The sequence below is a fragment of the Nerophis ophidion genome, linkage group LG06 (genome assembly GCF_033978795.1).
Source record: "Nerophis ophidion isolate RoL-2023_Sa linkage group LG06, RoL_Noph_v1.0, whole genome shotgun sequence".
Classification (NCBI taxonomy): Eukaryota; Metazoa; Chordata; class Actinopteri; order Syngnathiformes; family Syngnathidae; genus Nerophis; species Nerophis ophidion.
In genome coordinates, this window is record NC_084616.1 from 51,620,652 (window position 1) to 51,647,129 (window position 26,478).

General features: G+C 40.7%; 1 protein-coding gene across 1 annotated transcript in view; it reads left to right on the forward strand.

Moving 5' to 3' along the window:
- The first annotated feature begins 8,788 nt into the window (after positions 1 to 8,788).
- Positions 8,789 to 26,478, forward strand: part of LOC133554901 (metabotropic glutamate receptor 7-like) — a 297,424-nt gene continuing 279,734 nt past the window's right edge. The window contains exon 1 of the mRNA XM_061904168.1: positions 8,789 to 9,805. Within this exon, the coding sequence (XP_061760152.1) occupies positions 9,314 to 9,805 (492 nt within the window). The 5' untranslated portion in view covers positions 8,789 to 9,313. The remainder of the gene's footprint in view (positions 9,806 to 26,478) is intronic.

Below are 26,478 nucleotides of genomic sequence, written 5' to 3' on the forward strand. Positions count from 1 at the left end.
GGTTTCCATGGGCACTAATTCTCCTCACCTGTCTTAGTTTTGCAATTAGTGTTCCCACCAGGTGTTTTGGTTCATCACCTCCCTTTATAGTGTGCTCTCACCCAGCAATAGTTGCTGGGTCAATGTTTGCTGAAGGCAACATTTACGTTCTCCTGTTTCTTCTCCTTGCAATAGTAAGTTTGTATAGACTAGCATTCCTCGTGTTTTCACTTTGGTGACATTTTGGTTTTGCTCCACGCTTGTTAGCGTCCTCAGTTTGTATTTTGTTGATGCTACTTTAATTATATTAAAAATACTTAATCTTACCTCCACGCTACTCCTGCTTGCTTCCTGCGTTGCCGAGGAACACAACAATCGAAGCCATGCGCCCTCGAAGACGTAACAGACTTGATGTATTGTGCCGTCTCGTCCAAAGTCAACAACAACAGGTGTGTATCCATGAGAAGAAGGGAGTTTGTTGTGTCTTCGCTGCGCTGTTCTTCGGGAGAGTCTCGAAGCCAGGGAAACAATCCAAGTTAGAATGATTTGGTATGCGAGTGAAAATATAATTTGCTTTTCACTCTAAATTGTCTATGACTGGTCCTCAAAACCTGCGGGGTAGACAGTCCGATGTAATCCATAGTTCTTCCCGCATCCTCCAATCATTTGTGGCAGCTTTGGGGTACTTTGAAGACTGCCAGCAACTTCTTATTTGTCGACAAACCAGAGCAATGCTTACTCCAATCAGCTGATGTCCTGTTGTCATAATTCCGAATAGGTGGATATCTTCACATCCTCGACAGAAAAGGGTCGCCAGGCACGCAGCCCTCCTTCTTCTCCCAAGAGTCCGTCGTGTGTCCAGCAACAACCGCTTTGTCACGACAGCAGGTTCCCCCAAACCCAAGATCTTGTCAATTTTGTTGAAGCTAGTGAAATAGATTCTTCGTTCACAATTCTCTCTCAAAAATCCTTTGTACGTGGTCGCTGCCATACGGAAGGACGTTGTCTTTGAGTGATCATACGCCGCGTTTGTCTTCTATTGACAATCACAGCAGCAGAATTGTCTGCAATTGTATACACAAACATTTTTCAAATTTCGCTTTTGTTTTGAAAAAAAACAAAACGCAATGGAAACGCAGCTAGTGACGTGTGATGAGGTTCAAGGCAGTTGAGGCATTATGCTGAGTGGAGGTTTTTTAAATGTAATTTCATATGCTCTCATCAATAGCAGCATTTACATTGCAGTTTTATGCAAAATAAAAGTGATATTTCAAAAATGTTGACATCGTAAATTTGCGACTTGTAGGTGTTTCGATTAAAGGGTGTCTTTTGCCTTAAAGGCCTACTGAAACCCACTACTACCGACCACGCAGTCTGATAGTTTATATATCAATGATGAAATATTAACATTGCAACACATGCCAATACGGCCGGTTTAAGTTACTAAATTGCAATTTTTTTAAATTCCCGCAAAGTGTCCTGTTGAAAACGTCGCCGAATTATGACGCTTATGTTGACGCGTGCTTGTGACGTTATTGGTTGTAGCGGACATTTTATCCCAGCACCACTCACGGCTCATAGTCGTCCGATTTAATCGCATCATTACACAGTATTCTGGATATCAGTGTTGCTGAATCTTTTGCAATTTGTTAAATTAATAATGGAGACTACAAAGAAGAATGCATTTGGTGGAAAGCGGTGGATTTTGGCCGGCTGTAGCAACACAAGCACAGCCGGTGTTTCTTTGTTTGTTGTGAAACTTTAATATGGAACAGAGTGGTCAAGCGAACATGTTTCTCTACCACATGTCAACCGGCAGGTTTCGGTGAGAAAATTGTGGTAATAGGTTGGCTCTTACCGTAAACATGAGCGGAGCTTCTGTCGTTCTTCCTGCAGCTGTCAAAGAGGCAGCTGCGACTTTCTTGGCTCCTCCATGACTTCACTCAGAGACACTGGCGGTCACCACACCCTTCTGACTTTCAGGTATGACTTTATAATCTCACTAAAACACTAATAACACAATAATCAGATAATGTATTTTCCAGAATGATCCTAGTAAATGTGTCTAATAACATCTGAATCGCTCCCACTCCCCTCGTCTTTTTTTCTTCTTCTAGTCCTTCACTTTCACTATCCTCATCCACGAATCTTTCATCCTCGCTCCAATTAATGGGGATATTGTCGCTTTCTCGGTCAAAATCGCTTGCGCTGCTGGTGGCCATGATTGTAATCAATGTACGGATGTGAGGAGCCCTCACACCGGTGACATCACGCGCACATAGGCTTCTACTTCCGGTACAGGCAAGGCTTTTTTATTAGCGACCAAAAGTTGCCAACTTTATCTTGGATGTTCTCTACTAAATCCTTTCAGCAAAAATATGGCAATATCGCGAAATTATCAAGTATGACACATAGAATGGACCTGCTATCCCCGTTTGATTAAGAAAATCTCATTTCAGTAGGCCTTTAAAGGCCATAATTCTTGTAAAATATCATCCCACAAGACTCCCCTTTGAGGAAGATCGACGCCTCGTGACGCCATGGTTTTGGAGATGTGCTTACAATCGTAGTCGTTGCTGTTGCTGTAAATGTAAATTGAAGACGAAGGCAGAGGATGATCGCTCAAAGGCAACGAACGTCCTTATGCAGCCACGAATAAGGGATTTTTGGGAGAGAATTGTGAATGAGAAATTAACAGACAAATTATGGGTTCAAGGGCCCCCTCGACATTGTTCGGGCATGTGGGTCCCTCAGAGCCTGTGTGTCGGCCTCTATTACCGGGAAGAGACCTCCGAGACCACCTCCTTCCCCTCGCCCGACCGATCAGAAGCGAGACCAAGACGTCTCTGTCTGCCTTGTAAATGCAAAAAAGCGACATACTTCAACATCGAATCATCTGAAAATCCACCTCCTGAGAACGTAAAAATGTTCTACCGATATTTGAGAGGTTTTTCAAAATATGGGTGTCTTCAATACGAGTTTCTCATTGCGATGTTAACATTTTTCACCTTTTTTTAGGGATAATGGAAACACAGCTCCTGTCTGGTTTAGCTGCCGACTCCTCTATGGCTAAGGATACACATGGAGCACTCTGATTGGCTGCATCAATCTGCAACAATATATCAATCAATCAATTAAAGTGTATTTATATCAGTGTCTCAAAGGGCTGCACAAGCCACAACGACATTCTCGGCTCAGATCCCACATCAGGGCAAGAAAAAACTTAACCCAATGGGGTACAGTGAGAAACCTTGGAGGGGACTGCAGATAAACTTTCTTGTTCGTGCCAAAAGTCTTGCATATCTCCTGTTAAAGTGTCTGATTGTTTTGTTATTGTAGTAGCTGACATTGGGATCTGCTTGAATTTTGCCACACAATTCTTTTTTTTCTAGACATTCTAGTAAGGTTCCAGCAGCAGCATTCAAGCATTTTTCACAATTATCCAGTCACTGAACAATTTTTGTTTTTTACTCAAAATGAATACGATCCTGTTTTGCACATTGCTGTGCTGGAAGTGAAAGTGCCAGGACTCCTGTACATCTTTCATACTGGGCTTTAAGCTGCGTTGGTTTTCATGCTTTTACTTCAGACTTCTGTGGATACTTCTCAAATGATCCGTGCATGTTTGGTCTCGTAATGGTGCTCCACGTTTTGAGCAGCGCTACAGTTTCGAAGCAGCAGTTTACAACCAGATCCTGGGAGAATAAACATCGATATATTATATATCGATATATGTAATATTCCACCGATTCACTTTTAAATGTTTGCTTTTCGATCTCCATTCTGTTTAGCAAGCCATGGTCGTCTCATCTGCTTCCCATTCACTTCTCTATAGGTAAAACAATCATTTAATTGGCTTATTTTGAGTGACGTTACCACCCTGACGTAACTGTAATAACTGCATCCAATAATCTGTCTCTCTGATCACCATCTATATCTATATCGATGATTTGAATCTACATGTAAAACTTTTTTTTTTAGTCTAACCAAAATGTATTGGATAAGGTTTGGTGTAAATTTTGCTCCATAGTCACTTTTATAGCCTTTTTTCTGCAAGATGTTTGTTTGTGGAGGTGTTCCCAAATTTAAAATGAAACCATGTCTCACCCTCTCCATGGATGTAATAATTTATCTTTGGACAAAGTACACTGTTAAGTATACACCTTGAACTTGTAAGTGTTTTTCCCAGAAACAGTTGAAAATTATCCTCATAACCATTATGAAGGTCATAACATTAGGTACACCTACACACTCTCCGATTAATACAGAGCAGCATAAAAAAAGATACTCTCATCAGCATTTATATCACTCCAAGTCTGTGTTATTATGCACATGCCAACATTTGAGTAGAAGTGTACTTTATCTTACCTTTTCTTGTGTTTCTGCAGAATTTGAAGCAGAGGGGGTGGAACGCCTCACCTCTGGCCTGTAGCGTATACTTAATGTCCAAATAAGTATGTCCTTTCGCTGTGACTTCAGGACGTAGTCAGACTGCATAACCCTGTGGGTAAAGGTTTTTTAAAACTGTGTGCAAACTCATGATAAAATGCTAAAATGTATGAACCTTATGAATTGAGGCTTTGCCATTATTCAACACAATTATCCAACATTGTAACAACTTTTTATATCAGAAAATACCAACATTTTCATAGGTCACCTATAATAATGTTATTATTGATGTCAAATGGGAGTGCTGGTTACTCACACCTGCCCCCTATCATGATTTTAAAAATGTATATACCTGCTTCACCTGCCTCTTTCTGCTGGATCGTTACTTTTGTTTGTTTATGCTTCATGACAAATAGTTGCAGCACTCTTTGTTTTTTCTGTGCACGTTCATGTGTTCCTCGTTTTTGTTTCTTGTATACCAAGTACATAATGTGCAGTGAAGTTTGCCTGTGAGCACCAGTCAGAAGCCGTGTCTCCATTCGGCGGCTGCATCCTTTGCAGTGTGCATTTGTGGGGTGCTGACGTCATTGCGGTGCACAAAGGCTGTCCCAATCCAAAATAGTTCCATGTATCGTTTGAATTGGGCCAACAAATGTGTCTTTTTCTTCCATTAGCAAGAAAGGTTGTATCCGTGTATTAGAGATGCGCGGATAGTCAATTATATCATCCGCATCCGCATCACCAAAGTCGTCATCCACTCGCCGTCCACCCGAACCAACATTTAATCAGGACCGTACCCGCCCGCCAACCGCCCGCTGAAATACATCAGAGGTTGTCCGCCTTTACCACTCACAAAGCTATTTAAACCTGTTTCACAGAGTTATGATGACAATTGGAGCCGCTAACGTTCCCGCGACTATCCAATAGCATTCATCCTGATTACAAGATTATGGGCGTGCTGTGAAGCCATTGCCTTAGACACTTACAACAACATGTACAAACCAATTGTTGGTCCGGCAACATGTTGTGTGCAGCTTCCTCAATTACACGTTCAAGATTGAAAGGCATACTAGGTGACACAGAGTACACTGATGGTTGTGATACAAACAACTTTAACACTTACTAATATGCGCCACGCTGTGAAGCCACACCCAACAAGATTGACAAACACATTTCGGAGAACATCCTCACAGTAACACAACATAAACGCAAACACAACAAATACCCATAATCCTTTGTATCCGTGATGCCACCTGAATGTATGTTACACCCCCGCGCCCCCAACCCCGCCCACCTTACCGACACACACGGGGGGGGGTTGCTGCTAGCGGGGTGTATAAAATAGTCAGGAGGTGTCATGAATACAAAGGATTATGGGTAATTGTTGTGTTGCGTTTATGTTGTGTTACTGTGAGGATGTTCTCCCGAAATGTGTTTGTGATTCTTAATTGGTGTGGCTTCACAGCGTGGCGCATATTACAAAGAGTGTTAAAATTGTTTATATCACAACCATTAGTGTACTCTGTGTCACCCAGTATGCCTTGTTGCCGTGGAAGCCACACACATGTTGTTGGACTGACTTGCAGATAGTACATGTTGTAGTAGGCTACAAAGCCAATGGCTTCATAGCACGCCCTAATACTTATTATCTGGGTGACTACCGGCATTCATTCATTAGAATAATAGCGTCTCTCATTGTCTTCTTCGCTATATGACACGGGTCTTAAATGGCTCTTTGTATGGCAAAGGATACCGATCACAGAACCATGCATATCAAATATTTCCGGATGGTTCTACCCCCACCCGCCCGAATCTAATTAAAATCTATTTTTTCGTCATGTCAACTGCCCGATCCGCGGTTTATCCGCGGACTCCGCGGATGAGACCGCAAACCGCGCATCTCTACCGTGTATACTACATGTCCTTTCATATCTCAAGATCCTTAGCGTGCTCAACTTTGAAAATTATTTTCAACATGATGGCGCTATGCGGCGTGGAAAGAGCAACTTTAAAATGTAAATATAGCTTTATTTATTCATAAAACCACTAAAAGCAGACATGTTGAGTGACCTCCGTGCTCTGCCCCTCTCTTTACCCCAAAGGAGCACCAAATATCTGGCCATTGCTGACGGCTTGGTGCCCTTAGTTATTATCAAAGTTTAGAAGTAAAGTCTTACATATTTTATTTACTTTTTTAGACCGCGAGAAGTTGACTTAATTTTGTTCTATTAATGTGTGGTAGGATTAACAAAGTACTGTAAATGTGTGAATCAATTTACCCATATTAGTTATTGTTGTTTTTTGTGTACGTTTTCATGTTATTTAAAGGCCTACTGAAACCCACTACTACGCACCACGCAATCTGAAAGTTTATATATCAATGATGAAATATTAACATTGCAACAAATGCCAATACGGCCTTTTTAGTTTACTAAATTGCAATTTTAAATTTGCCGGGACTTTTTTCTTGAAAATGTCGAGTAATGATGACGTGTACGCGTGACGTCGCGGGCTGTTATGAATATGAGCGCTGCGCACACACACAGCTAAAAGTCGTCTGCTTTAACGGCATAATTACACAGTATTTTGGAAATCTGTGTTGCTTAATCTTTTGCAACTTGTTCAATTAATATTCGAGAAGTCAAAGTAGAAAGACGGAGTTTGGAAGCTCTAGCCTTTAGCCACACAAACACACGGTGATTCCTTGTTTAAAATTCACAGAGGTGAAACTTTACTATGGATCAGAGCGGACATGGATCCCAACCAAATGTCAACCAGCGGGTTTCGGTGAGAAAATTGTGGTCAAAAAGTCGCTTCTTACCGGATATCAGCTGAGCTTGTGCCTCCCGTAGAGCTGCCGTCGACTTCCCCGAGATACTGCGCGTCAACACCCGGCCATGGACGTACACTTCTGACTATCAGGTACTGTTAAACTCACTAAAACACTAGCAACACACTAGAGAAATAAGGGATTCCCCAGAATTATCCTAGTAAATGTCTCTAAAAACATATGAATCCGTCTCAAAGCAACGCGATTGCAATCGCGTTTTTTTTTTCTAGTCCGTCGCTATCAATATCCTCAAACACGAATCTTTCATCCTTGCTCAAATTAATGGGGAAATTGTAGTTTTTTCGGTCCGAATTGCTGTTTTTGTTGGAGAGCGGACATCGGAATCCGTCCCAATCGTGTTTTTTTTTTTTTTTTTACTTTTTTTTTTTTTTTCCAGTCCGTCGCTATCAATATCCTCAAACACTAATCTTTCATCCTCGCTCAGATTAATGGGAAAATTGTCGTTTTCTCGGTCTGAATAACTGTTTTTCTTGGAGAGCGGACATCGGAATCCGTACCAATCGCGTTTTTTTTTTTTTTATACTTTTTTTTTTCCAGTCCGTTGCTATCAATATCCTCAAACACGAATCTTTCATCCTCGCTCAAATTAATGGAAAAATTGTTGTTTTCTCGGTCCGAATAGCACTTTTTGTTGGAGGCTCCCATTAAAGACAATGTGAATATGTGAGGAGCCCTCAACATGTGACGTCATCGTCTGCGACTTCCGGTAGAGGCAGGGCTTTTGTCTTAGCACCGAAAGTTGCGAACTTTAACGTGGATGTTCTCTACTAAATCCTTTCAGCAAAAAATATGGTAATATCGTGAAATGATCAATTATGACACATAGAATGGATTTGCTATCCCCGTTTGAATAAGAAAATCTCATTTCAGTAGGGCTTTAATGTGCTACTCTGAATACCAATCTTGCTTTTTAAATTTGGACACCGCTGCCAAGAAACTCCCTGACTAATGTTCTGCCCGTGAAAATTGGTGAGATATCAGTTGGTTTGTTAAAAAAAGCACCATCTGTGTGGTATTTGGTGACGATGGGGTGTTTTGTTCAGGGGATGTAAGGGTTTCTTGCTTCTGTGGCATGGTTATAATTCTGTGTTTGTGTGTGTGAAAAATGAATCAGACTTGTCTTGTGAAAAATGCGTTGCCTGGGCGACCAGCCTGGACCTTCTCCAACAACCCCCCCCCTCCCCCCCATCACCGTTTTAAAGGTGCACCATAATGAATACAAAACTATTCCAGGGGAGGCATCCCCCTCATTGGCATCACTTCATCCCTGCAGCCCTCAGCCGCGCAGACACACTGAGCCGCATGTCGCTGTCACGTCTTCTCACACTTTCTGTGCCTGCGTGTGTTTGATGGCAATCAATGCGAGGAGAAGTAGAGCGAGATACTATGCAAATTAAAGAGAATTATTCAGCCGACGCTCTTGTTTGCTCACTTCCGAAAAAGCGGGAGGTGACGTTCCTGTATCGTTTCTTCCAAGCAGCCGAGTGACGTCCTCCTCCCGTGGAAAAAAAAGGGGGATACAAACTGTGCATCCCTCGCTGTGACTCATTCACGACCGGTTGCAGAGAGAGAGAGAGGCAATCTGTAATTAGCTACATTTTTTTCTCTTTCTCTCTCTCTCTCTCTTCTTCTTTTCCCGCCGCTCAGAAAGGACTTACTCGTCGTTGCGCTCTTGTTTCCCCCTCCTCCATGTCTGCAGGCTGTGGGAAGGATAAGATGCACCCCCCGTGGAGTTGCTCCACAACAAGAATGTCACCCACTTCTGCTGGAGCTCAGTTTTAAGTATTGATCCGTTATATATTGCGTGTGTTGACTTTGTTTTATTGTGTATTGCGTGGTGCATTTCCAGCCCAAGCGGACACAGCTGAAGCCTTTTTTTTTCTTTTTCTGCGAGGCTTCGCCATTCAACAAGCTGGCAGCGAGGCGATGGGCACAGCGAGCTTCCATCACGGACCGCGTCTCGGCTCTTGCGTAGCCCAGCTTGTTGATTCTCCTCCCCGGTGACGAGCAAGAATGGCTACGCTTTAAGAAAGTTCCCCCCCTTCCTCCCTAGCCCTCCGCTTCTGTCTTCCACTCGATATTTTAAAGTTAAACATGGCTCGTCCAGTTCTGGGCTCTCTCTGGAGAGTGGTTTTCCTCACGCGGACTCTGCTGGACCTGACGCGGGCTCAGGAGACTTACGCGCCGCATTCGGTCCGGACCGAGGGCCAGTTGACCATCGGCGGACTTTTCCCCGTTCACGCCAGAGGGGTGGACGGTGCGCCGTGTGGGGACTTGAAGAAAGAGAACGGCATCCAGCGGCTGGAAGCCATGATGTACGCCTTGGACCAGATCAACCAGGACGAGCAACTCTTGCCCAACATCACCCTCGGCGCCCGGGTGCTGGACACTTGTTCAAGGGATACCTATGCGCTGGAGCAGTCTCTAACTTTTGTCCAGGCCCTCATCACCAAGGACACCTCGGATGTGAGATGCACCAACGGGGAGCCGCCGGTTTTCGTCAAGCCTGAAAAAGTGGTGGGCGTCATCGGAGCCTCAGCGGGTTCGGTATCGATCATGGTTGCCAATATCCTGCGCCTCTTCCAGGCAAGTGTGCACTACTTTTCTGTTTGGGATCATCAGATTGTTGCAAAACGAAAGTGTACTGTGCAAATTTGGCAATTTAAAGGCCTACTGAAACCCACTACTACCCACCACGCAGTCTGATGGTTTATATATCAATTAAATATTAGCATTGCAACACATGCCAGTAAGGCCTTTTTAGTTTACTAAATTACAATTTTAAATTTCCCGGGAGTTTCGTCTTGAAAACGTCTAATGATGATGTGTACGCAAGACGTCACAGGTTTTTAGGAAGTATGAGCGCTGTGCACACACACAGCTAAAAGTCGTCTGCTTTAACTGCATAATTACACAGTATTTTGGAGATCTGTGTTGCTGAATCTTTTGCAATTTGTGCAATTAATATTGGAGAAGTCACAGTAGAAAGATGGAGTTGGGAAGCTGTAGCCTTTAGCCACACAAACACACGGTGATTCCTTGTTTAAAATTCCTGGAGGTGAAACCTTACTCTGAATCACTATGAAGAGAACATGAATCACAAAGGAATGTCAACCAGCAGATTTCGGTGAGAAAATTATGGTAAAAAGTCGCTTCTTACCGGAGAACAGCTGAGCTTGTGCCATCCATAAAGCTGCCGTCGACTCCCCTGAGACATTGGCGTCAAGACACCCGTGGACGTACACCTCCGACTATCAGGTACTATTTAACTCACTAAAACACTAGCAACACAATAGAAAGATAAAGGATTTCCCAGAATTATCCTAGTAATTGTCTCTAAAAACATCGGAATCCGTCCCAATGCAATCGCGTTTTTTTTTCTTTTTTCTTGTCCGTCGCTATCAATATCCTCAAACACGAATCTTTCATCCTTGCTCAAATTAATGGGGAAATTGTCATTTTCTCGGTCCGAATAGCTCTTTTTGTTGGAGGCTCCCATTAAAATCAAAGTGAATATGTGAGGAGCCCCCACACGTGTGACGTCATCGTCTGCCACTTCCGGTAGAGGCAGGGCTTTTCTCTTAACACCAAAAGTTGTGAACTTTATCGTGGATGTTCTCTACTAAATCCTTTCAGCAAAAATATGGCAATATCGCGAAATGATCAAGTATGACACATAAAATGGACCTGCTATCCCCGTTTAAATAAGAAAATCTCATTTCAGTAGGCCTTTAAACACTTTGTATTATGGAGTGTAATGTTGCTTGTCCACCTTGGCACTGAAAGAACAGCTCTCATTATAGGCTCTCTCCATGGTGTCCCCGTAACACACACATTCTTGTATTTGTAACCTTCTTCAGACCTCTGAAGAATGCTTAGCTCTTTAGGACCACCCTTTCTAGATATACAAAGATTTGTATCCATCTATCCATCTTTTTACGCTTATCCAAGGTCGGGTCGCGGGGGCAGCAGCCTAAGCAGGGAAGCCCAGACTTCCCTCTCCCTAGCCACTTTGTCTAGCTCCTCCCGGGGGATCCTGAGGCGTTCCCAGGCCAGCCGGGAGAGATAGTCTTCCCAATGTGTCCTGGGTCTTTCCCATGGCCTCCTACCGTTTACAACATTAGTAATATATACATACGTTAAAAGTTAAAGTACCAATGATTGTCACACACACAATAGGTGTGGCGAAACTATTCTCTGCAATTGACCCATCACCCTTGATCACCCCCTGGGAGGTGAGGGGAGCAGTGGGCAGCAGCGGTGCCGCGCCCGGGAATCATTTATGGAGATTTAAGATAAGCTGAAGAATGGATGGATGGTTTTTAATCTTCATTATTTACTTGAAGTTATTACAGTATGTCTAAATATACGTGTTTAAAAAAAAAAAAATAATAAGGATTTTACCCAATTTCTTACACACGCTTGTTATTTCATATTTTGACCATATGGGGAGCACTTTTAAAACCAACACACAGTGATGAATATATAATGGACCAGAATGGAAACAAACTTTTTGGCTTTTTGCGCCATCCATTTGCCTTTTTAAAGCATTACATGGATTACATTCTTTAAGTTGTCAATAAACTTCTCAATCAATCAATCAAGTCAATTTGAAAATTCACTCCTTTTTGGGACCACCCTAATTTTGGGGTGCAAATGAGACATTCTCTGTTAGATGCAATGGTTTTCCGTATTGGGACCATGATCTTGGTCCTAACTTGTTCACCGGTCCACATATGGAAGGTACTTTTCATTGTTGATGGAGCAAGAAGAGTACAAATACAAGAATGCGCACACACACACACACACACACACACACACACACACACACACACACACACACACACACACACACACACACACACACACACACGCACACACAGAGACACACTTTTTTTGGGCGTAGCCGGTGTTCAGAAAAAAACGTGCTGCTTCATAAAAAAATAAAAAAAATGCAACCAGTTCCGTAATCTGATAGTTAGCGTCATAAGTAATGGGCGGATTTCGACTAAGTTTTCAGAAAAGGTCTGGTCCTGGACAAGTGATTTTTTATTATTATTTGTATATGAGGTTGTCAAATATGCTTATTGTTGGAACTACATAATGTCACCATACAGTTTACCATGAATTGATTAACATGGACCCCGACTTAAACAAGTTGAAAAACTTATTCAGGTGTTACCATTTAGTGGTCAATTGTACGGAATATGTACTGTACTGTGCAGTCTACTAATAAAAGTTTCAATCAATCAAAAAAAACAATGTGGTTCTCAAACAAAGTCCCCCTTACAAAAACACTTAAGCTCTCCAAGTACCACCGTAATGACCAACTTTAAAATACAGTATCGTAGTAGGCCTAAATATTCATTAAAAACAAGGCAGAGGTTGTATTTAATATTTTGGCCGCTGTAACATCACACATAGTTTGAACAGTAACATTGTGTTTAAATATTAAATTAAGTGATTATTTGGTGTACCATAAGATGGAGCCAGTGTAGTACACAAACCAAAGTTTGAGAGTCACTGTAGACAAACAACCAGCCATGCATTTTAGGTTAATAAAGGTTGTTACCATTTTTGGTTTGGTTCACTTCCTGATATGTAAATTAATGCTAAAAATAACCACAATCAAGCAACGTTTTATAAATGTTTTAATTGCTATGGTTACTTTGTTCAAGAAAACTTTCAGCGTTGATTCGCATGCATGCACATGCTCAATAGCGTTGGGTCACAAATGCTAACTGGTTGCACATTTTCACAGAACACCGGCTCTTGAGAGACATTCAAGGGGTGCCCACTCTCATTATGTATGTGCATTAAAAAAGCAACATATACTGTGCTGCATAGTTTCTTGGAAAATAATTTTGACACTCAGCAGAACACTGACCTCGACCAAGGCCGGACAAGCGTAGTTTGGATCCCCTCCAAAATATACACCTTTCCTACATAATCACCTGCTGTAGGTGCCAAGATTTTGTCATAAATAATATACTTTTTGCACTATGGGAAAAAGGAGAATAGAAAGTCCTATGTTGGAATGCAAATTATTTCCTGAAACTCCCCCAAAATTCAGTGGTTTCTTTTTGTTTAGACAAGTCCCACCCCAAAGTTTGATGGAAAAATCATTTCGTACATTCTGGTTTACAAACTGAAAACTAAATAATAATTACCGTATATTTTTCAAAAGCATACAATAAGATGCCATTAATCAATGTTGTAACACACACAGATACAACCGACTACCAATGGATTAGGTCCGTGGTTTTCAGGTATTAGGTACCTCCCCCTGGGTGTGCCAGAGGACTGCAGGGGAGAAAGGTTAAGGAAAATAAAGAAAAATGGTAAACTGTTAAGCTAACCTGAACTATATTAAACACACATATTAAGACTGTAGGGAGAGCACAATAATACCTTTGAGGGCAGATATTAAAATAATTTGTGGGGATGTTGAAAAGCTGTGCACAGTGAAGATGCACTGTGGTTACACTGAGATATAATGAAACAATACTTTGCCTTTAAAATCTGCCCCAAAAAATGTAAATAATACCACCTACACCAGGTGTATCCAACTTAATTGTTCTATGGGCCATGCTTCCAGAAAGCTAAGGATCAGGTGCTGAACTATTACCTTCACTATTATTCTTGTATTGACAACCAGCGTTCTGTGTAGTGGACTTTTGTTTTTGGTCTGTTTCTTTTGGAAGAGTTACAAATTTAAAACAAAAAAAGCCCTGTTCTGCATAATACAAGTGTCCACTGCATGGACGCTGGCCTTTACGAGGTTAAAATGTTAAAGCAAGCATCTGCCATTGTGTTTATACTCCCTCTAAACGCAATGGGAGTGCTCGAGTAGTGCTTAGAGCCCTAAAATAAGTGTTAGTTTTCAATGTTCTCTAACATCTCAAACTTTTTTTCACCAAGTACCACCTGGGAAAGAACTTGGCACTCCAAGCACCACCATAATGACCGACATTGAAATACAGTAGCGTAGTAGACCCAAGTATTCTTTGAAAACAAGGCAGAAGTTTTACTTTACAAGTGTATTTAATAATTTAAGTTAAGTTAAAGTACCAATGATTGTCACACACAGGTGTGGTGAAATTTTTCCTCTGCATTTGACCCATCCCCTTGATCCACCCCCTGAGAGGTGAGGAGAGCAGTGGGCAGCAGCAGTGCCGCGCCCAGGAATCATTTTTGGTGTTTTAACCCCCAATTCCCACCCTTGATGCTGAGTGCCAAGCATGGAGGTAATTGGTCCCATTTTTATAGTATTTTGTATGACTCGGCCGGGGTTTGAACTCACAACCTACCGATCACAGGGCGGACACTTTAACTACTAGGCCACTGTAACATGACACACAGTTTAAACAGTAAAGTTAAAGTTAAAGTACCAATGATTGTCGCACACACAAAATTGGTGTGGCAAAATTATTCTCTACATTTGACCCATCACCTTTGATCACCCCCTGGGAGGTGAGGTGAGCAGTGGGCAGCAGCGGTGCCGCGCCCGGGAATAATTTTTGGTGATTTAACCCCCAATTCCAACCCTTAATGCTGAGTGCCAAGCAAGGAGGTAATGAGTCCCATTTTTAGAATCTTTGGTATGACTCAGCCGGGATTAACACTGTTTGAATATAGGAAAAAAAAGCACTCTACTTCAACTCAGTGATTATTTGGCATACCTTTAGATAGAGCCCACGTACCACAAGTTACCACAGTTTGAGAACCACTGATCTAAAATAAAGTCTACAATTAAAAAAATGAATCAGCACACTTAATGTATAGTTATTTTCCAAAATAATGCAATACTTATATTGATGTGACAACCAAAAACTCTTGTGATGCTGTGATTAGATTCAGCACCCCCAAATGACCTATTCACTTCTTAGTCAGCAAAACTGATGCAAGGCGGTGCAATGCTTACATCAGATGAGGGTTATGTACTTCATTTGAGCTCATGATGATAATAGATAATTATTATTTATTGAAAATAGGGCAGCACAGTTAATCAATTTTAAATCATGATCAGATCAATTACTTTTGGCGATGTTAAAAAAATTATTTGGAAATTGATTTTACTCTATCATGTCTCGCGCCTCCAGTCTACTGTTAGCTCCTGTTTCCTGCAAAAGACTTATGACGCTCCCCACACACTGTTGGGCAGTTGAAAAAGTGCAAGTGCAAGTCAGTCAATTGGTACAGCTTCACAGTTTTGTCTGTAGGCCGTTTCTACTAAACAAAGCAGCACGACAGACAATTTACAGTACTTTGAGAAGAACTACATGCAGTGTAGAGTGTTGTATTACAGACTGCGCAAAGAAAAACCCCACTGCCAACTGCTATGAAGCAGATAACCTTAGTGGGAGAGGATTTCAGATGTGGTTATGGATGTTCTCATTCATCCAGGTCATTGTCATTTCAGGGCATTCAATTGATCACAGATAGACTGCTTTATTTGTCTTGGAAGACATTTCGCTTCTCATCCAAGTGGGCTTTATCAGTTCATGCTCATAGACTTACCGTGTATTGGTCAGCTCTAGTTTAAGACTTAGATTGGTCTGATCTCGTCTAGTGGCTTGTGTCAAAACCCCGAAATCTATAATCCAACACCAAGAGGGTGTGCCTTGGCAAGGATGGTTTCGCCCTATCTTGGTGCAATTTTTTTTTTTTGAGATGCAAGCAATCCTACTGTCAACGACAGTCATTGAAGTGTAATTTCTCCTCGTTATTATTGAGGTATTGTGTGGCAGAATAATCGCTGTGGATCAACCACTATCAGCCCAACATAGGCAGACTTAACTACGCTAGCATTCCATTGAGTTGTAAACACATTTGTTGTGGGCTAAATTACAGAGTCTTTTGGGAGTGGTTGAAAGCACAGTGTTGTATGTGGAAGATAAGTGACGTCTTAGCCCACCTCCTCTGTTAGGGCATGGTATTTCAACCTTGACTTAGATGGCTTACCTCACTCCTCTTTTGTACAATCCATTGTCCCTGTCCAGAATATGTACTTTTTTGTTCTCAAAGGAGTGCTGTTTCTCTCAAACATTGCCTTAGTAGTTGTTTTGTTTCCCCAATAAATGAGTGAGTGCATTCATCATAACACTGGATAGCATACATCAGATTGTTTTTTTTGTGAGTGTGGGGTGACTGGTCCTTAGGATGTGATCTTTGCTGCAAAGTCCATGAAGCCTACTTGGATGAGAGGCGAAACATCTTACATGACAAACCAAACAATCCTGTTGCAAACATTTCAATGCCCGAAGATGTGGTGAAAGCACTTTGTTTTTCTTTGTTTCAAGATGGTACGAATACTTTTTATTTGTAAAGTCAAATAAGGTGTAGCTGTCTCTTTATTCCAGAATAAGATACTGTGTCTTTGTTTATAATTATCCACCCATTTTCTACCGCTTATTCCCTTTTTGGGGTCGCGGGGGCCACTGGCGCCTATCTCAGCTACAATCGGGCGGAAGGCGGCGTACACCCTGGACACGTCGCCACCTCATCGCAGGGCCAACACAGATAGACAGACAACATTCACACTCACTGTATTTTTAGATTAAGTTTAATCATTTTTGTTTGATTAAGGATATTGTAAAGGTTATCACTTTACGTTACTGTTATTCAATTGCACCCAATAGAAACATTTGTTTACTCTTTTCCAATATATATGTATTTGAAATACATTCTGTTGTAGGATTTAAGTGTTTACCAAAAATGTTTAATATAAAATAACATTTTTTTCTGGGAAATAAATACAAATTTAATTTGTGACCAAAATTGTGCCGCTCTATGTGAAAGCCCGGCATTAGCCCAATATTGCTAAAAACAATATTAGCCTTCATTTATTTAATCTGATCATGATTCAGATTAGAATCTTACTGTGTCCATGGGCCCTGAAAAACATGATCTGATCTAGGGCTGGGCGATATATCGATATACTTGATATATCGCGTGGTTGTGTCTGTGCAATATATAAAATGACTATATCGTGATATTCGAGTATACGTTCTCACGCAGTTGCTTTTGGCTGCGGGCATTACACTACAAGCTTTGCTCACTGTTTGTTGTCTCTCCTTCTCACAGAGACATAAAACAGGCTCACTTTCTCACATACGTCACATTTGTATACGCCCTCGCGGAGCAGAGAGGTAGCGGCATGGGTAACGTTAGCTGTGGTGCAAGTGGTAATACGAGAGAAAGAATGTGCAAATCTGGTAACAAATGAAGGAAGAATTAATTCCCAAGAAAAACAGCAGGGGGTCCATCGTCTGGTGGTGGTTTGGCTTCAATTTGTCCAATAGACAATCTTAATTTGTCAAGTGTGGGGCAAAAGCATTGCTACAAAAAGTAGCGTTACTGCTAATATGTAGCATCATTTGAAAAGTCACCTGGTACAGAATGAAGAGTGTTTACTCCGCATGTCAACATCTCCGTTCGGTGCCAGACCAACAAAATGCCGTGGCAACCATTTACACTTCCACACTGTATTAAAAGAATAGTCAACAACAGAACTGGACTGTGGAGCTAGCACTGAGCTACTGGGACGGAGAGGCTTCGCGGTGTCTTGACTGGGTGAGCAGGTGTCGGACACCTCAGTCACCTTGGACGTATCCTCGCTCATCCATGCGGACTGGACACTGGCCGAGAGTGGAGTCGGCTGTCTTGGTTGCCTTGTTGGGTCTGCTTCTGTCTCTGGCCATGCTCCTTCCACCCCAGCAGACGATGGCGTGGAACACCGCAGAGGCCACCACAGTGTATATGTTTATTTTACTTTTTATTCATAGCTGTATGTAGAAGTGTCTGGTTGTATCTGCTGCTTTAATGTCTTTAATGTCCTCTGTGTTCTTTGATGTTTGATGTTTCCCTCTTACACACATGGAAGAGGGATGTGTACTATGGCTATGAGTTGTATTTTATTTAATTGTATTTATTTATTTATTTTTTCCCTTGGCCTCAGTCTGCACCCCTACTCCAGGGCCTAGGCTAAGACCGATTTTTAAATTTTATTTTAATTTTCTATTTTTTTCTCCCCCACCCCCCTTTGTTTACCTGTATGTCATCTTTTTTGTAAGGGGCGCTGGAAGCCGGCAGACCCGTCAGCGATCCTGTTCTGTCACCCTGTAATGTTTGTCTGATCTTGAATGGGATTGTGCTGAAAATTGTAATTTTCCTGAAGGAACTCTCCTGACGGAATAAATAAAGTACTATCTATCTATCTATCTATCTATCTAGAAGGAGATAATGTCCACAGGAACCAACCACATAGCGAATGACATACAGTATTTGATTTCCTATTATGCAGCTAATTTTTATTTGACAGTTATTTAAATATTTTGTGTGACATCATGCACAAAAGTGCACTTTATTTGTTGGAAACTATTGTAGTGGCGTTCTGTACAAAAAGTACACTTCATTTTAGTGTTGTTTTGATATGTCATATTAGTGACATCATGCAAGAAAGTGCACTCACAGCTTTTTTTTTTAAATGTTTCTGACAATCTTGTACTTTCTGTTTTAAAATGACATGAATGTTTCTGCCACTGCTTAATAACTGTTTAAAAAATACAGTTTTGGTCAGTTGACTTTGTTGTGATTTCTCTCTGCATGAAAGTTTAAAATGAGCATATTTTAATGCAGTATGAACAATAATGATTTAATGTAGACACATATAATCATCATAGTGCTGTGATTATATGCATCAAGTGTTCATTCAAGGCTAAGGCAAAATATTGAGATATATATCGTGTATCATGACATGGCCTAAAAATAACGAGATATTAAAAAAAGGCTATATCGCCCAGCCCTAATCTGATCATGATGTGCATTTTCATGCATCAAAGAGCATGCCCTGAACATACAGGTAAACGGAAAGGTGTACTATTATTTGTGTCATGGCACTATCTTTTGGACGAGTTTGCTCACTCCAGGTGCTGAAGAAGCACTAGACTTCCACTGTTAACAAACATGGCTTTGAGCATTTCTGCTTGTCCGACGTTCTTGCAGTGTTTATTTATGCTTGTCCAAAGTTCTCGCAGAGTTTATTTAAAATTGTTTTCTTTCTTTTCACTACTTTTGTTTTACCTCTCTTTATGAAATGGAGCTGTTCTGCGCTTTTTATGTTGTGCTTATGTACGGGTTGCGGACCGTCTTCATGTTTCAACATTGTGTGAATGTGTTTGAAGCTAGCAGTTAGCATTTGGAGTAGCTTTAATGTGGTGAATAAAACAGCTCTTTAAGACGATAACTGGAGCCCCTCCTTTATCGTTATATTGACACATGACACTCCATGCCATTTTTTTACTTTTGCTAGTTTCATTTTAAAGCAACAAACTTAACAGGACATAACACTGATTCTGTACATGTTGAATGGGGAGACAGCAGCAAGACAATTGCTTCATTCCGAGACTATTCAATTTAATCCCGGCTCAACCACCAAAGTATAGCTGACATCAAAGACAAGCGCAGTAAGGATAATTTTATTCCCAAATTCGGAAAATGTGTTTTAATGCGCTACAATCCAAATGACTTTCAGCATAAACCACCCGTCTTGATCTGAATTAAATTTTAATCGGAAAGTGTGCGATCGGGTCTGAATATTCTGAATGGCATGTTTACATGAAGCATTTTTATTAAGATTCGTCTTTCAATCCGATCAAATATATCCATGTGCACATAGCTATTGACATCAAGTGATGCTGGTTGGAAGTAATAGACTTTATTTCACCTTCAATTTGGAAATGCGGTAAAAAGGTAAAATGTAGAGTCATTGCCTTGCAGAAGGGACAATTGGTGGCTTTTATGTTGCATTTTTATGACTGCACTAAAATGTGGCCATATTTGTCTGCAGAGTGAGTTGTTGGTAGTTGGAGGCAATCTTTTCAACATTTAGCACCGGTGAATATTTGAGTTCAGTCACGTTTAATCCATTCCTCCTACAATCAAACATGAGTTATGACTAGTTGTGCACAGAAAGTTCCCTTTGTTGGGAGATGAGAATGGAACTGCTGCGGGGATGGCTAGCAGCAGCTCGTCACATTGTCTCTTCATACACTTCTCTTCACTTTCAGTAGAACAATTTGTAAAATTCTAAAATAGATATTAGAGTGGTATGTCATATTTCCTTGTTGTTGCACCGCTACTATGTAATTGCACATTATTATAAGAGCTGCTTTCACTGAAAGGCTATAGATTTTTAAATGAAATATTTTGCAACCGCTTGCTTTGATTTATGATTTATCTACGGCACCTCACTTTTATCAACTTGTAAATGGCAGGCAACAAGCATTGCTGTAAACATTTGGCACCCAAGCTGAGTATGGTATACAGTATACAAGTAAATTAAAAGATTTGCACCAGTGATTTAAAAAAGAGTTAGCATTTGCTTTTGTGAGCATATCTCTTATGCCTGTTGGCTGAGAGTGCACTGCTGCAGTGGAATGAGAACCGCAGCGGGGCTCCTGCACAACAGATTAATTATTTAAAACACATCTCCATATAACAAAATATCTAATCGCTGGAAGAATCACACGGATGCTTTTGCAAATCCACAAACCAGTGCACAAATGTTCTACTGGGAGGACCAAGAGAGTTGCTTGTTATTTGTGGTTATTGCACTCTTCAGCTCTTTCTGTTCAATTAGAAATATGGTGATGGGCTTGACTACAAATAGCTGTTTAACTGAAACTGACCATCATAGTGCTTAACATGCTTTTAGCCCAACGCTCTCTTTTCTTCTCAGGCATACACATGCATTTGGGAGTCTGCAGCAGTCGTTCATCCTTTGGGGTTTTGTGGCTCTATTGGCTGGACAATTAGGCGAATGATTCCAACCGCAACTGTCATCTGGGCTTTGGTTCTCATACAACAAAAACACAACATTGTTACACTTACAAGTTGGCAAAACCCTCCAGTTATACTTTGATGTGTCTTTGCAGCACTCATTGTCTCAAAAGATTGTTTTAGCCCAGTTATGAAGCATTAAATAATGCATGCAACTTGAAAGGGGAGAAAGTGGTTTTAATCCATTTCCATTTCTTCTCTCAGTGGATTTGTCCATGACAACACCTGCATTTTTCTTCTATTTAAAAACACACAAAACAATTCAGTCGGATTAATTTTGAGAAGTGTAGTTGATCAGAATCAAAGTACTAGACAACCTTTTGTAAGTTAAAGTTAAAGTACCAATGATTGTCACACACACTAGGTGTGGTAAAATTTTTCCTCTGCATTTGACCCATCCCCTTGTTCCACCCCTTGGGAGGTGAGGGGAGCAGTGGGCATCAGTGGTGTCACGCCCGGTCATCATTTTTGGTGATTTAACCCCCAATTCCAACCTTTGATGCTGAGTGTCAAGCAGGGAGGTAGTGGGTCCCATTTTTATAGTCTTTGGTATGACTCGGCTGGGGTTTGAACTCACAACTACGGCACATTTATATACGGTTGAATACTAAAATGCTCAGCTGTTTTCATTTGTAATTTAAAGAAGCATATTGTTCAAACAAATTATATTTGTCTGTAAAAATGCAAACACAGCAGATGGGGCGGAGACACAGTCGCAGCCAGCTGCGGGGGTAAGGCGTAGAGGAGATCCATTGCATGTAAAGAAGACAGCCCAAAAAACAACACGATTTGAAGAGACACTCAAAAGGAGGCTTAACAATGTATCTGTTAATGGAATGTTTGCAAAGTTTTGACCAAAGGACACAAGTTAGGGTTTTAAATGTAGATCAAAAACATAATATTACTCACTAAGCGACTGATTTGGAACAAGCAGACTCCAATTGAAATCAATTGTTTCATATTTGTGTCTGCTGGCATTATTTTTAATACGTGTAAAATTTCCCCAAACATTATCCCACTCAGCGTTTTCTTACATCTGGATCATTTCAGAGTAACATCCCATTTAGTGCCGGTGTAGTGCCAAAAACTGATAGTCACGACTCCCAGAGCACACCTTCAGTTCCTTTGTTTTGTCTTAACCTTAGGGCCCGTTGTTGGGTCGCAAGCGCCCCCTAAGGAGCCACCAACAATATCTGTTTCTTAGCTGTATTCTGTTGTAATACACCTTTCCCCCACTTGTGGCAGTAATTACAATCTCAAACAAACAGAGACATGTATTATGGGCACAAAGTAGTAAAGCTGAATCTTCATTTGCACTTTATTTTATTGACAGTATAGTTCAAAAACATATTTATTGTTAATTTATTTTAGCACAATATAATTTATTAAATTATAAATGGGTTGTACTTGTATAGCGCTTTTCTACCTTCAAGGTACTCAAAGCGCTTTGACAATACTTCCACATTTACCCATTCACACACACACTGATGGAGGGAGCTGCCATGCAAGGTGCCAACCAGCACCCATCAGGAGGAAGGGTGAAGTGTCTTGCTCAGGACACAACGGACGTGACGAGGTTGGTACTAGGTGGGATTTGAACCAGGGACCCTCGGGTTGTGCACAGCCACTCTCCCCACTGCGCCACGCCGTCCCTATGCGTGATAATTTGTGTAAATTATTTATGATTCCCTTTATATGCCGAATATTTGGTTAGTACTTATTTTTCTAATCAGCTTCACTTAAACCTAAAGTTTATATGTTGAATAAATAATTTGTATGACCAACATGTGGCTACATATCATTTGACAAGGTTGTACATTGTAAGTATGTTAGATGTAATTATTGACTACGGATAAAATCAAGAGTAAGATTACAAATTCAGTGTACATTTTTGAGTGGGCCCCAAGTCAAAAAGTTTAAAGACCCCTGGCCTAAATCACATTGGAGAGTGCTCCTATTAACCCAGAAATGTGTCCGCCCTGAGATCGGTAGGTTGTGAGTTCAAACCCCGGCCGAGTCTTACCAAATACTAAGGCTGTGAATCTTTGGGTGTCTCACGATTCGATTCAATATCGATTCCTGGAGTCACGATTCGATAATATATCAATTTTTTTTTTATTTGATTCGATTCTTGATTCAAAAGCGATATTTTTCCAATTCAAAACGATTCTGTATTCATTCAATACATAGGATTTCAGCAGGATCTACCCCAGTCTGCTGACATGCTAGCAGAGTAGTAGATTTAAAAAAAAAAAAGCTTTTATAATTGTAAAGGACAGTTTTATCAACTGATTGCAATAATGTAAATTCGATTTAACTATTAAATGAACCAAAAATATGACTTATTTTATCTTTGTGAAAACATTGGACACTGTGTTGTCAAGCTTATGAGATGGGATAGGTTGATTGGCAACACTAAATTGGCCCTAGCGTGTGAATGTGAGTGTGAATGTTGTTTGTCTATCTGTGTTGGCCCTGCGATGAGGTGGCGACTTGACCAGGGTGTACCCCGCCTTCCGCCCGATTGTAGCTGAGATAGGCGCCAGCGCCCCCCGCGACCCCGAAAGGGAATAAGCGGTAGAAAATGGATGGATGGATGCAAGTGTAAGCCACTATTGTTCTTTTTTATTATTTTTATAAATGTCTAATGATAATGTCAATGAGGGATTTTTAATCACTGCTACGCTGAAATTATAACTAATATTGATACTGTTGTTAATAATACTCATTTTTGTTTGACTACTTTTGGTTTGTTCTGTGTCGTGTTTGTGTCTCCTCTCAATTGCTCTGTTTATTGCAGTTCTGAGTGTTGCTGGGTCAGGTTTGGTTTTGGAATTGGATTGCATTGTTATGGTATTGCTGTGTAGTGGTTTGTTGGATTGATTAAAAAAAAAAAAAATACATAAAAAAATAAAAAGATTTTTTAAAAATGAGAATCGATTCTGAATCGCACAACGTAAACGATTCGATTCGTATTCGAATCGATTTTTTCCCACACCCCTACCAAATACTATAAAAATGTGACCCATTACCTACCTGCTTGACACTCAGCATCAAGGGGTGGAATTGGGGGTTAAATCACCAAAAATGATTCCAGGCGCGGCCACCGCTGCTCAAGGCTGCTCGGTCAAATGCAGAGAATAATTTTGCCACACCTCGTGGATGTGTGGCAATCATTGGTACTTTTTAAATGGTATGCAGGTTATAGTTGTATGCTGCATCTTCTTTAATTTAGCAAAACATCACAGGTTGGCACATGATGCCATGGATGTGCAGTCATTGATTGTCTCCATGGTGACAGCCGGTAGTACACTCAAAGACAAAACAACATTCAAACATTTTCATCGATATGTTACAGTTTCTAAATTATTCTGCTTCATTGGAATGCCATTTCAATCCAAAAAATGTGTCCAGGGTATGAAGAAGTTTGGGATTAACTGTATACAGTCAATGCTAATGAACTTTGAATGAACTTTAAATGTAAATTTACTCCGTTTAGAATTCCAATGTGTAGACAATGATGACTCCCCCAGCAGTCCTCTTAGCCTACTTGCAGCTGTAGTTTCAATGAATATGATGAGGTCATTCGGTGACTCACCCCTGTGATAAATGAATCATAAGGGATGCAAAATTGTGATTGTAGATTTTATTGCCTGCCCTAAATATCATGGCTGTCTATTCAAGACACAAATAGCTTCTGAACTGTTAACGCTGAGGGAATTGACATGAAAGATGGATTTTTTGAGTACCCAGGCGGATTGATCAATACTGTTGCTATGGTGTGGCCGATTTGCTGCTAATATGTGTTTATTTCACTAACTTCCACGCTGTGTTGGAATCAAGGACAACACAACCACAAGAAAAGTAAACAAATATTGTTTTCAAAAGTTTTGCATCTTGCAGAATCAAAAATTGCTGATGCTCTGAGATGTTTTTGTAGCAGAAAATACTCTAGTTGAGAGAACTATGTAACTTTGTCCATTTGTCAGTCTCAATCTGACTTGTATCCATCTACACAACATCAGAGTGATGCTTGCTGTCTTCCTGCATCTCCTTCTCTTGCTACAAAAGGAAAACTTTGTATTTAACGCAGGTGAACTCTTTCTTGTCCTCCTGTCTCGGGAAACAGCTACTTCAGACCCGCTGTCTAAATGAGGCATTGGTGTCCTCTGCTCACATGGCCCTGACAGGCTGCAGTTGGCTTTTTATCTCTCCTTTTTCACACAATCATCACTGTGATTGATGAAGGAGACTGAAACCCCATACTCCGATCTATTCAGAGGACAGTGGTAAAGACAGACACCAAACAGAATGTGTAAAATAATATGAAAGCAGTCTGTGTGCTGCGTGCGGAATCAAAGGTTTAATATTCCTGTTTTTTATAATATTTATGTTATTTTTTGCATGTTGTAGTCTAATTAGTAAAAGGTGAATATGTTTTCTACCCCTCTGTGGCAAGTATGGCTCAGTTTTTTAATATAGTCACTGTAGTCACTAAGAAAACACACACACACACACACACACACACACACTAAACAGGTCTAGTCTAATTCCATGCACATCAATCTTTACTTCAATCCTAACTTGAACCCAAAGCTAATCCTAATCAGTGATACGCAGCGTGGGTTCCCCACAACATGATTAATACAAACACCATCACACACATTCACATAAAAAGGAGCTGTCACTAAGGCTGAAAGAATAGAAACACAACGCAGCACCTCATGGATCTTTCACGATACACACCAGTGGTTTTGACTCGTGTTTCTTTCTCTCCACCGTTTGCTAATTACCATTTATTCGCAGAGAGGCACACAAGTTATAAAGTATGGATAATGATGGGTGTTGAAGTGCACTCTCTCAAATAATTTGACACTTTTCTCTACACTACATCTAGTCAACACAGCCCTTCAAGTCATGTGGGAGCCAAACATGAAGTATAAATCTATATGCATCAAACTGTTAAGTGACTTACATTCATATCATTATTGCACAAAAACATTTATCTGTTAAACATAATGGCGTATGTGTGTGTGATTGTGTGACTGTGATTATATGTACCAAATGGCCAGAACAATAGGAAAACCTGCGTTCCCATATATTCCTGTTTGTACATCAAATCGAAGAGATGTGACAAAAACTGAAAAATGTTAAACATTCAGAAAGCTTGACATAACTGTATCTTTAATGTGAAAAAATATTCCTTAGGAAGTAGAGTCTGCTTTTGCCGTTCTTATATTCCACTTTGCTGTTGTCCTTCCAGTCCAGTCTGCTGTTTAAGTGGAATCCCAGGTACTTATATTGATTGCTCCACTACTGCCATCTTCCTGCCCTGGGTGGTAATGGGCTTCTTCTTCCTGAAGTCAATAACCAGCTCCTTGATCTTGTCCACATTCAGGAGCAAATGATAACGCTGA